The sequence below is a fragment of the Oncorhynchus tshawytscha genome, linkage group LG05, assembly GCF_018296145.1.
Source record: "Oncorhynchus tshawytscha isolate Ot180627B linkage group LG05, Otsh_v2.0, whole genome shotgun sequence".
NCBI classification, from domain to species: domain Eukaryota; kingdom Metazoa; phylum Chordata; class Actinopteri; order Salmoniformes; family Salmonidae; genus Oncorhynchus; species Oncorhynchus tshawytscha.
In genome coordinates, this window is record NC_056433.1 from 67,421,774 (window position 1) to 67,436,003 (window position 14,230).

Below are 14,230 nucleotides of genomic sequence, written 5' to 3' on the forward strand. Positions count from 1 at the left end.
CAACCGGCTGTGATTGGGAGTCCCATAGGGCAGCGGTGCACAATTCGCCCAACGTCGTCCGGGTTAGGGTTTGTAAATAAGAATGTGTTGTTAATTGACTTGCCTAGTTAAATAAAGATCAAATAACATTTTTTTAAATATATAAAAATATCTGTCAATAGGATCTCGCTAGCTCGTGCTTGGCTCTGTCCACCTCCTATCTTGTTCTGCCCACTTTGACTAATTTGTTCACATTGGAAACGACAGGCTGTGGTCTAGGTTAAGTAATACAAATCTTCGGTGTCCCAGTCCAACATTCCTAGTTCTGCCCACTGGGGCGTGGCTTAAGGAGCGCTCTGAAATATGCGCTCGTATCATCGTATTCCACCGGATCGAGTTCTCATATCACACCGGCCCTCAAACCATACGCTCCGACAAAAATGATCCCGCGGCTGAATCTAGTTGCCTACACCTGTCCTATACGCTCTAGCGTTAGGCTCAGAGACGGAAGAGGAATCGAAATATATTCCACTGTTTTTTTCTGGTTCAATGAAAGTCAATGAAGAATGTATTATGTAGACCAAACCCAGCTGCTATTGCATTGGTGTCTATGGGAGACCCACCCCGTTAAGTAGACCGGAAGTGACACTTTTATTCAATGGTAAACGGACTGAGTGAACTCTTTATTTATCCATCATCTTTGGTTGGCTAAAACCATTTCTATTTTCAACGTCCTCCGCCATAGCCTGGCTGGCGCGACTCAAGTGTCTCATAGCGCAAAGAGAGATGTACTTCGAGGTGTTTTAGACAGACTGTCTTCGCCCCGTCAGAACATATTTCAATGCAGATTCAGGCGCGCAATATTGGATCTCCCGTAGGCTACCTCGTATGAAGCACAAACTATACATTCGAAATTGAAAATAGAACGCATGTTGTGTAACCATTTCACTCCCAAACAGGACATTCAATGGCCGAGATTTATTTCCCACGTCGGCATTGAGCAATTCCGTACATGCGCTATTGGGCTATAGGATTTTGGGGTAAACGAATCCAAGTGGACCGCGTAGAAATAGCTTGTGGATGTTATCCTAATACCTTGGGCAATGTGCATTGAACTGTGCTATTTGGATATAGTTCAAATAAGCTGGATAAGACATCATCCATTCGCAGTGCTATCAAAATGCTATAGGGAGGAGGAAAAATGCTGTGTCACATTTGGAGGCCCACTCACGCGCATCCCGTGCCAGCCAGTCTGAGCCAGAGCCAGTGCATGCGCTCAGTGCGCCATCGATGATGTTGTGGGATATATCCAGTCTGGTCGACTAAACCGGCGATGTATTTACCACGCTATGTGTTATAACATTTTTAAAATCGACATAGTCACGTACAGCCACTGGACTTTTCATTCAATCTATGTAGCCTACAGTAACGCTGGTGAACATTATGTTCTATGTAGGAGGAGGTGGTGGGTAGCCTATGCAATTTCAGTTGTCGGCGTACTGATCCCATTTTGGAACACAGTAAGTAGCCGAAGCTCTTCATAATATAGGAACCATATAACCTACAGTAGCTGATGTATAACGCAGCGTTTAGCCTTTCTGTCACATGGCAATGTAAACAAGGCATATTTAAAATCTGACTACTGCTCTTAAATGTGGTCCAGCAGCTTGTGAATACAGTAGCCTACAGTAGTGTAGATGAATTTTTAATCAACTCCACGATGTTGAGAAACCCAGTTAACAGCGTAGCTACCGCAAACATGGCCACTTTTGATTGTGGGATGCTGTGGAATTGGGACAAAGCCCCAGCTGATGTTAAAACGCTATAGGCTACCTCTATCAATGCTTTGCGTTAAAACGCTATAGGCTACCTCTATCAATGCTTTGCATATCCCACATATGTCCCACCTATTTGTGAATACTACATCAGCATTGTACTGCCTATGTTATATTTACAACTAAATAGTTGACATGGAGTTCTATTTTTATTCAGGATAAGACATTGGATCTATGGTAGGCCTAAAATGAATATTTTACTGTCTCTGAAGTTCAAATGTCAATTTCTCCTCTCACCTACCCAGGCTTTGAACAGATTTTCATTACATTTTGTTTGTGTGACTGCTCTTGCCTATCAGTGTTTTGTTACTTGTCGTGTTTTATGTTTTTGTGTGGACCCCAGGAAGAATAGCTCCTGCTTCGGCAAAAGCTAATGGGGATCCGAATAAATCAATTGCATGCAACAATCTAGTGCATATGCTTGCTCAGTGTAAAATATGGGCATGTTGCACAACACAGTTGCCTATTCTTGACACCAAGAGGCTGGGTAGAGTAGTGATCTGCCCAGCAAACCATAGCCTTCCTCAGTGTGATAATGCTCACCATTGGGAGATCATATGGTTAATTTCATGTCAATGGGTCTACTGAGTGCTCTGATTGGATGTTTTAGATGCCAATCATTATCTGTTGACAAATGAGTGACTTGCATAGCTCTTCAGCACTTGACCTACTTTGGAAAATGTCCATACTGAGGTTAGCGTAGGTCTTCAGTCAATAGGTCTTCTACATAACTAGGCATAATCCTCCAAGCTGCTGTTCTAGTCTTAACCCTCTTGTGCACAGCTGGCAATATAGCTGAAACTATAGAGGTGGCATAGTGGTTTATTTGAACTTGGAATATATGTCTGCTTTAGTTGCACATTTATTTAACTAGGCAAGTCCGTTAAGAACAAATTCTTATTTACAATGACAGCCAAGGGACAGTGGGTTAACTGCCTTGCTCAGGGGCAGAAAGACAGATTTTTACCTTGTCAGCTCGGCGATTCGATCTTGCAACCTTTCGGTTACTGGCCCAACGCTCTAACCACTATGCTACCTGCCGCTTCAATTTATAACAACATAAGTGTTCTCAACCAATGTATAAAGGTAAACGATAACATATGTGTCACTAAATCTTGAAGCTGGGACAAGTACACAGTGTACTGTCTACATTTCTGCTCACTCGAGTTCAGTTCCGTCTTAAAGCAACCCCAACATCTGGGCCTCTGTGTAGTGTGTAGGGAATAGGGCGACAACTTGATCCCCAACTTGCACTCCCTCTGAAGTACAGAAACGTATACCAGTTGATTTCCATTATATTTCAGCATTTTGTCTGAGCAGATTTGGATGTGGAAAACTGACTTTTGCATCCACATGACTTTTCCACCAACACCCTTAACCACATTTGACTGAAACTAAACCACAGTCTAGTCTGCTTGCAAGTGTGACCTTCATAAAAACGCACGGGCATTGTGCTAATCACTAGTTCTCTCTGGCATGGTGTCAGTGGGCTCTGCTTTTGTCTTTTACACATTTATATGCAGTGGAGAAAGGCTAGCTAGAGGAATTATACACAGATGTTCCCTATATAGTGTACTACTTTTTACCAGGGCCCAAAGGGCTCTGGTCAAAAGTACTGCACTATATAGGGAATGTGGTGCCATTTGGGACACATCCTTAGTCTTGTGGTAAGCAGAAGGACATTTAGGGCATTGGTCATGTTTGTATTATGACGGCACTAGGGAATATGTGGCATGCTATTCCTGTAGGCTGTGTCGATAGGTTACCCTCTGGATGAATGAATGATGAACCACTGAAGGTGATAACATGGGCCAAGTGCATCACTCTGGACAGCAGATCTCAGAGGGATGTATTGTAGCGATCCTTGCTATATGAGCCATGTTACAATTCCCAGAAGTGGGATGGCGGCTGTGAGGCCATCGGAACGCACTACCCAGACTGGTGAGGAGGCTGAGTAGTTGAAGCATGGAGACATGCATTACCATTGGGAGGGGGCAGTGTAGCGATCCTTGCTCTATGAGCCATGTTACAATTCCCACCAAGGGGGTTAACCCTATTTGCAGGATACGTAGGGTGGTTGCCTTTCACGCCAGCAAACCTGGGTTCCCTTTACTGCACTGCCTTTCCCTACAGTATTATGAATGAAAGTGTATTCAGTTCACTTCCAAGACTACTGCCATCTTGGACAGGTTTCTCTTGCTAAATGTATTTGAACTCAGTGAGACTAAACTGTATTTATAAAGGTTAAAAGATGATGGTACCCATTAATGACATTTGAGAATGAATGTTGAATTATCCTATAGGGTATCAGAATTTAAGGATCTCAGATGATATAGTCATGATATTGAAGTATTTATTTATTTGAAGACAATATGTACAATTAGACATACGATGTTTGAGACCGCAATTAGCTTAAATGCACATAATTACAAATGAGCTACAGAGTACTCTGCCTATAGCAAAAGTGTGACTGATTGTCTCACTGTTCACTTTACTTTCCAGGTCTCTATTCAAAAGGACAGAATTAGGGACCACCCTTTGTTGTTTTTTTTAGTTCTCTGCAAGACAGACATTCTTAATTCCCCTGCCATCTTTTCTATCTGGCTGTCAGTTTTTAGTAAGGCTTTGGGTTTGTTCTTAACGCGTGGGTTAGTCACATCAAAGCCCAAATAAGTTTCATATGATGAAGGGTATGTATACAGCTAGAGATCACGAAGACAAGCAAAGACAAAGAACAAAGACAGTAATGACAAACCGTTTTTGATTAGATAATAAAGTAGTTTTAGATGGAACATGTCATGACTACGCCTATGTCGATTAGCTTTAGAAATGGGAAAAAATGCAGAGCTCTGCTGTTCTGCTGGTTCTTCATAGCTTGTTCTCCATCTTATTTTTTAAATAGGAAGCCAATTTATCAGCACTGATCAAAACTCGTTTTCTCATGGCTCTCTCTTGTCCCTCTGCAGTGGATATACAGTGTCTTTGGAAAGTATTCAGACCCCTTAACTTTTTTGTTTGTTGTTACATCCTTATTCTAAAATGGATTAAATTGCTTTTTCCCCCCTCATCAATCTACTACACACACTACCCTATAATGACAAAGCAACAACAGGTTATTAGACATTTTTGCAAATGTATTAAAAATAAAAACGTAAATATCACATTTACATAAGTATTCAGACCCTTTACTCAGTACTTTGTTGAAGCACCTTTGGCAGAGATTACAGCCTCGAGCCAAAGTTTTTTTTGTTGTTTTTTTTGTAATAATGATAATTACAACAATACTGAATGAACACTTATTTTGACTTAATATAATACATCAATAAAATCAAATTTAGCCTCAAGTACATAATGAAACATGTTCAATTTGGTTTAAATAATGCAAAAACAAAGTGTTGGAGAAGAAAGTAAAAGTGCAATATGTGCTATGTAAGTGCTAACGTTTCAGTTCCTTGCTCAGAACATGAGAACATATGAAAGCTGGTGGTTCCTTTTAACATGAGTCTTCAATATTCCCAGGTAAGAAGTTTTAGGTTGTAGTTATTATAGGAATTATAGGACTATTTCCCTCTATACCATTTGTATTTCATTAATCTTTGACTATTGGATGTTCTTATAGGCACTTTAGTATTGCCAGTGTAACAGTATAGCTTCCGTCCCTCTAGTTAGTGTGCGCTAACTAGCTAGCTATTTCATTTCGGTTACACCAGCCTCATCTCGGGAGTTGATAGGCTTGAAGTCATAAACAGCGCAATGCTTGATGCACAACGAAGAGCTGCTGGCAAAACGCACGAAAGTGCTGTTTGAATGAATGTTTACGTGCCTGCTTCTGCCTACCACCACTCAGTCAGATACTTGTATGCTCAGTCAGATTATATGCAACGCGGGACATGCTACATAATATCTAGTAATATCATCAACCATGTATAGTTAACTAGTGATTATGATTGATTGTTTTTTATAAGATAAGTTTAATGCTAGCTAGCAACTTACCTTGGCTTACTGCATTCGCGTAACAGGCAGTCTCCTTGTGGAGTGCAACGAGAGAGAGGCAGGTCGTTATTGCATTGGACTAGTTAACTGTAAGGTTGCAAGATTGAATCCCCCGAGCGGACACGGTGAAAATCTGTCGTTCTGCCCCTGAACAAGGCAGTTAACCCACCGTTCCTAGGCCGTCATTGAAAATAAGAATGTGTTGTTAACTGACTTGCCTAGTTAAATAAAGGTGTATATATATAAAAAATAAATAAAAATAGTCTGAAAATTGGCGCCCAAAAATACAGATTTCCGATTGTTAATGAAAACTTGAAATCGGCCCTAATTAATCGGCCATTCCGATTAATCGGTCGACCTCTAATCTGTATTTGGGGAGTTTCGCCCATTATTTTCTGCAGATCCTCTCAAGCGCTCTCAGGTTGGCTGGGGAGTGTCGCTGCACAGGTATTTTCAGGTCTCTCCAGAGATGTTAGATCGGGTTCAAGTCCGAGCTCAGGCTAGGCCACTGAAGGACATTCAGAAACTTGTACTGAAGCTATTCCTGCATTGTAATGGCTGTGTGCTTAGGGTCGTTGTCCTGTTGGAAGTCGAACCTTCGCCTCAGTCTGAGCGCTCTGGAGCAGGTTTTCATCAAGGATCTCCTCTGTACTTTGCTCCATTCATCTTTCCCTCGATCCTGACTAGTCTCCCAGTCCCTGCCGCTGAAAAACATCCCCACAGCATGATGCTGCCACCACGACACTCCCCAGGAATGGTGCCAGGTTTCCTCCAGATGTGATGCTTGGCATTCAAGCCAAAGAGTTCAGTCTTGGTTTCATCAGACCAGAGAATCTTGTTTCTCATGGTCTGAGGGTCCTGTGGGTGCCTTTTGACGAACTCCGAGCGGGCTGCCATGTGCCTTTTACTGAGGAGTGGCTTCTGTCTGGCCACTCTACCATAAAGGCCTGATTGGTGGAGTGCTGCAGAGATGGTTGTCCTTCTGGAAGGTTCTACCATCTCCACAGGGGAACTCTGGAGCTCTGTCAGAGTGACCATCGGGATCTTGGTCACCGACCTGTACAAGGCCCTTCTCCCTCGATTGCTCAGTTTGGCCAGGCGGCCAGCTCTAGGAAGAGTCTTGGTGGTTCCTAACTTCTTCCATTTAAGAATGATGGAGGCCACTGTGTTCTTGAAGAACTTCAATGCTGCAGAAAATGTTTGATACCCTTCCCCAGATCTGTGCCTCGACACAATTCTGTCTCCGAGCTCTATGGACAATTCCTTCGACCTTATGGCTTGGTTTTTGGGACCTTATATAGACAGGTGTGTGTCGTTCCAACATAATTTCCAATCAATTATATTTACCACAGGTGGACTCCAATCAAGTTGTAGAAACATCTCAAGGATGATCAATGGAAACAGGATGCACCTGAGCTCATTTTCAGGTCTCGTAGCAAAGTGTTTGAATACTTATGTAAATAAGGTATTTCAGTTTTTTTATTTTATACATTTGCAAAAATAAAATAACTGTTTTTGCTTTGTCATTATGGGGTATTGTGTGTAGATTGATGAGGGAAAAAATTAAGAGGTCTGAATACTTTCCGAATGCATGTATGGTATGGTGAGCAATATGTTTGGCACATCGAATTGCAATAAAATCACAGTATTGAATCGCAATATATATATAGAATCATGAAAATCGCAGTACATATGGTATTGGCACCTAAGTATCGTAATAATATCGTATTTTGAGGTCCCTGGCCAGTCCCAACCCTAATGTTCATGTAGTAAAGAAAGAAATGAGTGGCAGATAGCCTCTAGGCTATGTTGTAAAAATACTACCGTAGTCATAATAGGGAATGTTGCCATATGCAATTTTTTTTCTTTACTAGGCAATTTGGTTAAGAACAAATTCTTATTTACAATGACGGCCTACCGGGGAACAGTGGGTTAACTGCCTTGTTCAGTGGCAGAATGACAGATTTTTACCTTGTCGGCTTGATCCGGCGACCTTTCGATTACTGGCCCAACTCGCTAACCAGTAGGCAACCTGCCGCCTCATGTTTTTGAAGATGTATTGTTCTTTTCTTCAATGATGTGTGTTCTGCATTTTTATTGCAAAAATCTGAGTTTATCAGTGATGACTGATTTTCCAAATTGCATGTAGTCAAATTAGGACCCATAGTGAATCTAATCAAGACATTTAATGTAATGTAAATCCCGCAGATTTAACATTTTGGGCTTAATTCATTTTCAGAAGGTTTAATTGCACTTGTTTGTTAAATCATGTGTATATTATGTTTGTCACTGTTTAATTAATACGTCTGCTTTCTGTTGCAGTGATGTTTACTCTTACCGAGGTAGCCGCCCTGAATGACATCCAGCCAACCTATAGGATCCTGAAACCATGGTGGGACGTCTTTATGGACTACCTGGGTGTCGTCATGCTGATGCTGGCCATATTTTCTGGAACTATGCAGTTAACCAAAGACCAGGTGGTTTGCCTTCCTATCCTGGAACCAGCTTCAGAGGACCCCAGCGGCTTCACAACACCGCAGCCAGCGGAGGGGTCTGGTTCTGGGTCAGGGAACGGAGGAAGTAGGGTGACGCTAGCCGCCACTCCCCTAGTGACTAAGGATCTACCGGATAGTGTTGTTCATCAGATTCACTTTACACATTCTGGTGGTGTTGGACAGCAGCCTCTGCCAACAGGCCTCAGGACAAACCTGGACTTTCAGCAATATGTTTTTGTTAATCAGATGTGCTACCATGTCGCCCTGCCGTGGTATTCTAAATACTTCCCATACCTTGCTCTCATACACACCATCGTCCTCATGGTCAGCAGTAACTTCTGGTTCAAATATCCAAAGACTTGTTCGAAAATAGAGCATTTTGTGGGGATTCTGGGGAAGTGTTTTGAGTCTCCTTGGACGACCAAGGCATTATCTGAGACGGCATGTGAGGACTCAGAGGAGAATAAGCAAAGGCTCACTGGTGCCCCTTTCCTGCCGAAACATTTCTCAACCAGCAGTGAAGAGGGAAGTCCTAACCAGTCCACCCCGATGCTGGCTAAGTCTGGGGTCAAGTTCACTGCTGATAAGCCTGTCATTGAAGTCCCATGCATGACCATACTAGACAATAAAGATGGAGAGCAGGCCAAGGCCCTATTTGAAAAGGTTAGGAAATTCCGTACCCACGTGGAAGACAGTGATTTGATCTACAAGCTCTACGTTGCCCAAACAGTTATCAAAACTGTGAAGTTCATTTTGATCTTGTGTTACACAATGACGTTTGTTGCTGCCATTGACTTTGACCATGTGTGTGAGCCTGACATAAAACATTTAACTGGATACACTAAATTCCAATGCACACATAACATGGCATTCATGTTAAGGAAGCTGCTTGTCAGCTATATTTCCCTCGTCTGTATATACGGCCTCATCTGTATATACACTCTCTTCTGGCTCTTTCGACGACCTCTCAAGGAGTACTCTTTCGAGAAAGTCAGAGAGGAGAGTAGCTTCAGTGACATTCCTGACGTGAAGAACGACTTTGCGTTTCTCTTGCACATGGTCGATCAGTACGACCAGCTGTACTCTAAGCGTTTTGGTGTCTTCCTCTCTGAAGTCAGTGAGAACAAGCTGCGGGAGATCAGCTTGAATCACGAGTGGACATTCGAGAAACTGAGACAGCATGTAACCCGCAACGCTCAGGACAAACTGGAGCTCCATCTCTTCATGCTGTCAGGTTTGCCAGACGCTGTCTTTGACCTGACAGATCTGGAGATCCTGAAGCTGGAGCTGATCCCAGAGGCCAGGATAACAGCCAAGATCTCCCAGATGATCAACATTCAGGAGCTACACTTCTACCACTGTCCTGCCAAAGTCGAGCAGACCGCGTTCAGTTTCCTTCGTGACCACCTCCGGTGCCTTCATGTCAAGTTTACGGATGTAGCCGAGATCCCCACTTGGGTGTACCTGTTGAAAAGTCTGAGGGAGCTGTACTTAGTCGGGAATCTGAATTCTGAAAACAACAAGATGATTGGTTTAGAATCTCTCAGAGACCTGAGGCATCTAAAGATTCTGCATCTAAAAAGCAATTTGACGAAGGTCCCGACCAACATAACAGATCTCTCTCCACACCTGATCAAGCTGGTGGTACACAATGATGGTACTAAACTCCTGGTACTGAACAGTTTGAAGAAAATGATGAACCTAGCTGAACTAGAGCTTCACAACTGTGAACTGGAGAGGATACCCCATGCTATTTTCAGTTTGACCAACCTGCAGGAGCTGGACCTGAAATCCAACAACATTCGTACCATTGAGGAGGTCATCAGCTTCCAGCACCTCAAGAGGCTGATCTGCCTCAAACTGTGGCACAATAAAATCATTACCATTCCATTGTCAATAAGTCATGTCAAAAACCTTGAGTCCCTCTACCTTTCTCACAATAAACTTGAATCTCTGCCCGTACCCTTGTTTAACCTGCTCAAGCTGAGGTATCTGGACATTAGCCACAACTCCATAGCAGTGATTCCGCTGGAGATTGGTTTTATGCAGAACCTCCAGCACTTTGCCATTACAGGCAACAAGGTGGAGGTAGTACCCAAGCAGCTGTTTAAGTGCACCAAACTGAGGACTCTAAGTCTGGGACACAATTGTATCGCCGTCCTTCCAGAGAAGATCAGCAATCTGGTGCAGCTAACAAACCTGGAGCTGAAGGGAAACTGTCTGGACCGCCTGCCGCCCCAGCTAGGCCAGTGTCACCTCCTCCGCAGGAACTGCCTGGTGGTGGAGGACCACCTGTTTGACTCACTCCCCCTAGAGATCAAGGAGAGTATCAATCAGGAAGCCAACGTCCCCTTTGCTAATGGGGTGTGAGTGTGGCAGGACAGTGAGAGTCACTTTACCCATACAGGAGTGGGATTACAAAAATGTGACAACTGTCCACAGTCAATGTTTGTAATTACAACAAGTGAACTGAAAGAAAGGTTTTTGCTCAGGGCTGACTCGTCGTGAAAGAACATTATGTTTTAGACGGGTATAAAATGGCACTGTGATCACTCATTATGAAAGAAGATCCCAGGTACTGTGGAAAAAGCCATAAGTATGGTCTAGTTAAAAAATGGTAGGTTAGTTCCACAGTTATGGGCTGGTTCCATAGTGATGGTCTGGTTCAAGAGTGCTGGTCTGGTTCAAGAGTGCTGGTCTGGTTCAAGAGTGCTGGTCTGGTTCAAGAGTGATGGTCTGGTTCAAGAGTGATTGGGTGGTTCAAGAGTGATTGGGTGGTTCCAGAGTGATGGGCTAGTTCCAGAGTGATGGACTGGGGTGTAATCATTCGTCCAAACAGTTGCAAAACAGAATATTTTGCAACTAAAACTAGTGTTTCTATTGGACAATTCAGGTATGTCCTTCCCCGTTTCATTCCATTTGCTTCTGTTTAAGAAATGTTTTGCAACAGAATCGGCGTAATGACTACATCCCTGGTTCCAGAATGAGGGTCTGGTTCCAGAGTGACGGCTAGTTCTAGAATGACGACCATGTTTGTGTTAGACCACAAAATTATTAGTCAATGTTCTGAGGAAAATGGATGCTCCTCTTAATTATGGAACAGAGAATGGTGGTGTAGAATTTATAGATGCGAGGGATACATGGTCTGATGAGATTTTATGTTTGCTTTCTTTTGTTTTCTTTGTTGTATAGCAACATTTTATGGAACGCCGTTTGGGTCTTTGTGTGTCAAAAAAGATACACGTCAAATAATACTTTGTCGTGTCAAATAACACTATTTGTCGTGTCAAATAAGCTTGTTGACCAATCAGGACCTGAATATGACTGCACATCACATAATAATTTAACGTGTTCATAATTTGTTTTACGTAGTTATTACACATGGATTACACTCACTCGTATTTCATATGTCACAATGATTCATCGATACGTATGCTATGATACTAGTACAGTGCTGGTCATAAAAAAGCTAGCTAGCTCGTGGATGCAAACAATGTCTTCCCCAAAAACATAGCAAAGCGACAATCTGTTTCAGTAGCTATAGTTAGCTAGCTAAGGGTAAAAAAAACACGCCCTGTTAAGAACTCTTTTTATTTATTTAAATATTTTTTATATATATTGACTTTCAATGTTAGGTTTCATCATCTAAAATAACCCTAATTTACAAGACAGTTCTTATTTGATTAATGGTGGTCGGACCCATCTATGTGAAGCTAGCCACTAGGACTTTGCGGTTAGCCTTCAAAATAAAAGTATGTCAATGACAGTGTTGCAAATTAATACAAATTGTAGAATTATGCCTTAATTGAATAGATCATGATAAACGAGTTTGGAATGGTATATAAAATCAACAAAATACAATCATTTGTTAATTTGACAAAATTTGTTGAAATCACACTGGATTTATTAGACTTTAGAATTTCATTGGGGCATACTTTTTCACTGTACAGCCTTACCTAAGGATTGTGGATCAATGACATGGGGTATCAGTCTACTCAGTGACACACAGAGAACATTAGCATCGTAGCTCTTATTGTGGGACTCTGAAACTGAATTGAGACACATTTATTGTCAACCTATGTGTATTGAACACTATTCCAGAGGAAAAATAATACTGTGTGGATGTTTGAGCCTGATAACTCTGAGGAGGACATTGGGGAAAAAATGTATTGAGTAGACTGATACCCCATTTCATTGATCCCCAATCCTTAGGTAAAGCTGTACAGTGCAATATGAATGTCAATATACACAATAGGCTGACTAGGGAGGTGATTTCACACAGTCACACTCCTGCGATAAGAGCTACAACACTAATACTTGCGTAAACTCTTCACAGTTGTGTTTTATGGGTGTCACCGAGTAGACTGATACCCAATTTAATTGCTTCACATTCCAACCTTGTTTAACATGATCTAGTCTAAATATGGCATGATTCCACCAATTGCAACCTTCTGCATCACTTTCAAATAGGTACTTTTATTTTGAAGGCAAATCACAAATTCCACAATTGTGCCTAATCCTTAGTGAGGCTAGCTTCACAACACATAACCCGGTCAGGTCGAGCCTAATGAAGCTAGCTGGCAACAGGGTTTAGTAGCTGGCTAGCTATTTATTTTCATGAGCTGAAGTTCAGTTGTAATAGGTGAACAACAAGTGGCTACCTAGCTAATAATTACTCACAAGAATCCCTAAATTATTGCTAAGAATAATAAAAGTGACTGCAGTTTCTACTGGTCATTGTTTTCAGGCTGGTTTTATTGGTGTTAGCTAGGTAATGTAAACTCACCACATTCCGTACAAATGTGCGCAACATTCAAACGAGGCTACAAAGAAAACGAATGGGACTGTAGCAACTGTGTTAACTTCAAAATCTGGGGTGTGAACTAGGTTTCTATTCAAGCGTTGATCGACATGGTAATGGCTCTATAGTATTGGAGAAGAGTTGAAAAAAACGGACCCTCCGTTACATCGTGACGTATCATGTCGTAACGTACAGCACACATAAAGCAACTATTTCTGTCTTACGATCTCTCTCCACCAGGTGTAGCACTTCTATCATCGTTTAAAAACAAGAAATGGACAGTGACGGGGGTAAGGGGGGATACATTGTCATTTTTTGCGTCATCATTGCATGCGATCATCATTCTCAAAGCCGCTGTTTACTTCTAAGATCACTTTAGCACCGCCCTAAAAACCCGTTTCAAATTCGACACAAACCTTCAAATACGTATGTAATGACACACTATATAAAGTCTTTATAGTGTTTTATTTACATTTTAGAGGCGATAAGGTGATAAGTTGGACAGATCGAGTGATTTTGGACAGATCGAGCAATTTTCCCACACAACATCTCTCCTTCTCACTATCACGCATTAGTTTCGCTTCCCCACCCGCCATTTTTAAAAAGACCCGACGGGGCTCATTGTCTTCTTGAATTATGTAGAAACGGGCAGCGTTTAGGTCATGTAATTGATTCTGTTGGAAAGGGGAGACATTTTGCTTTACAATGGTATTGACATTACAGTTGATCTGAAAGTATTACATTTTTGGGGCGCTAAAATAAGGTCAATTGTACGGACCAGGGCGATGTACAAAAGTGAGTGAGTTTACGTTACCAAGCTAAAGCTAGCCAGCTACCCCAGAAGTTGCGGTCCAACACAACATTCTACAATTAAACTGTGTTATTTGACATGTCAAAATTAAAAGCTTATTTAACGTGTCAAATAGTGTTATTTGACGTGTATCTTTTTTGACACACAAAGACCCATACGGTGTTCCATAACATTTCTCTACGTTTTACCTGAATCCAGGAAAGTCCATATCATGGCTGTCTGATGGAAACCTCTCATATTTGTATGTTCGTTATTGGGTAAATAGTGTCATTTTTTTCTATTCCCTGAAAAGTGTGTTTGAAGATAAAACTTCATA

At 41.9% G+C, this 14,230-nt stretch overlaps 1 protein-coding gene across 1 annotated transcript; it reads left to right on the forward strand.

Moving 5' to 3' along the window:
* Positions 1-1,047: 1,047 nt before the first annotated feature.
* Positions 1,048-11,545, forward strand: LOC112251169 (volume-regulated anion channel subunit LRRC8D-like). Its single transcript, XM_024421966.2, has 2 exons — positions 1,048-1,499; positions 8,130-11,545. Coding segments are annotated over exons 1-2 (2,544 nt in total). The 5' UTR covers positions 1,048-1,498; the 3' UTR covers positions 10,673-11,545.
* The last annotated feature ends 2,685 nt before the right edge of the window (positions 11,546-14,230 follow it).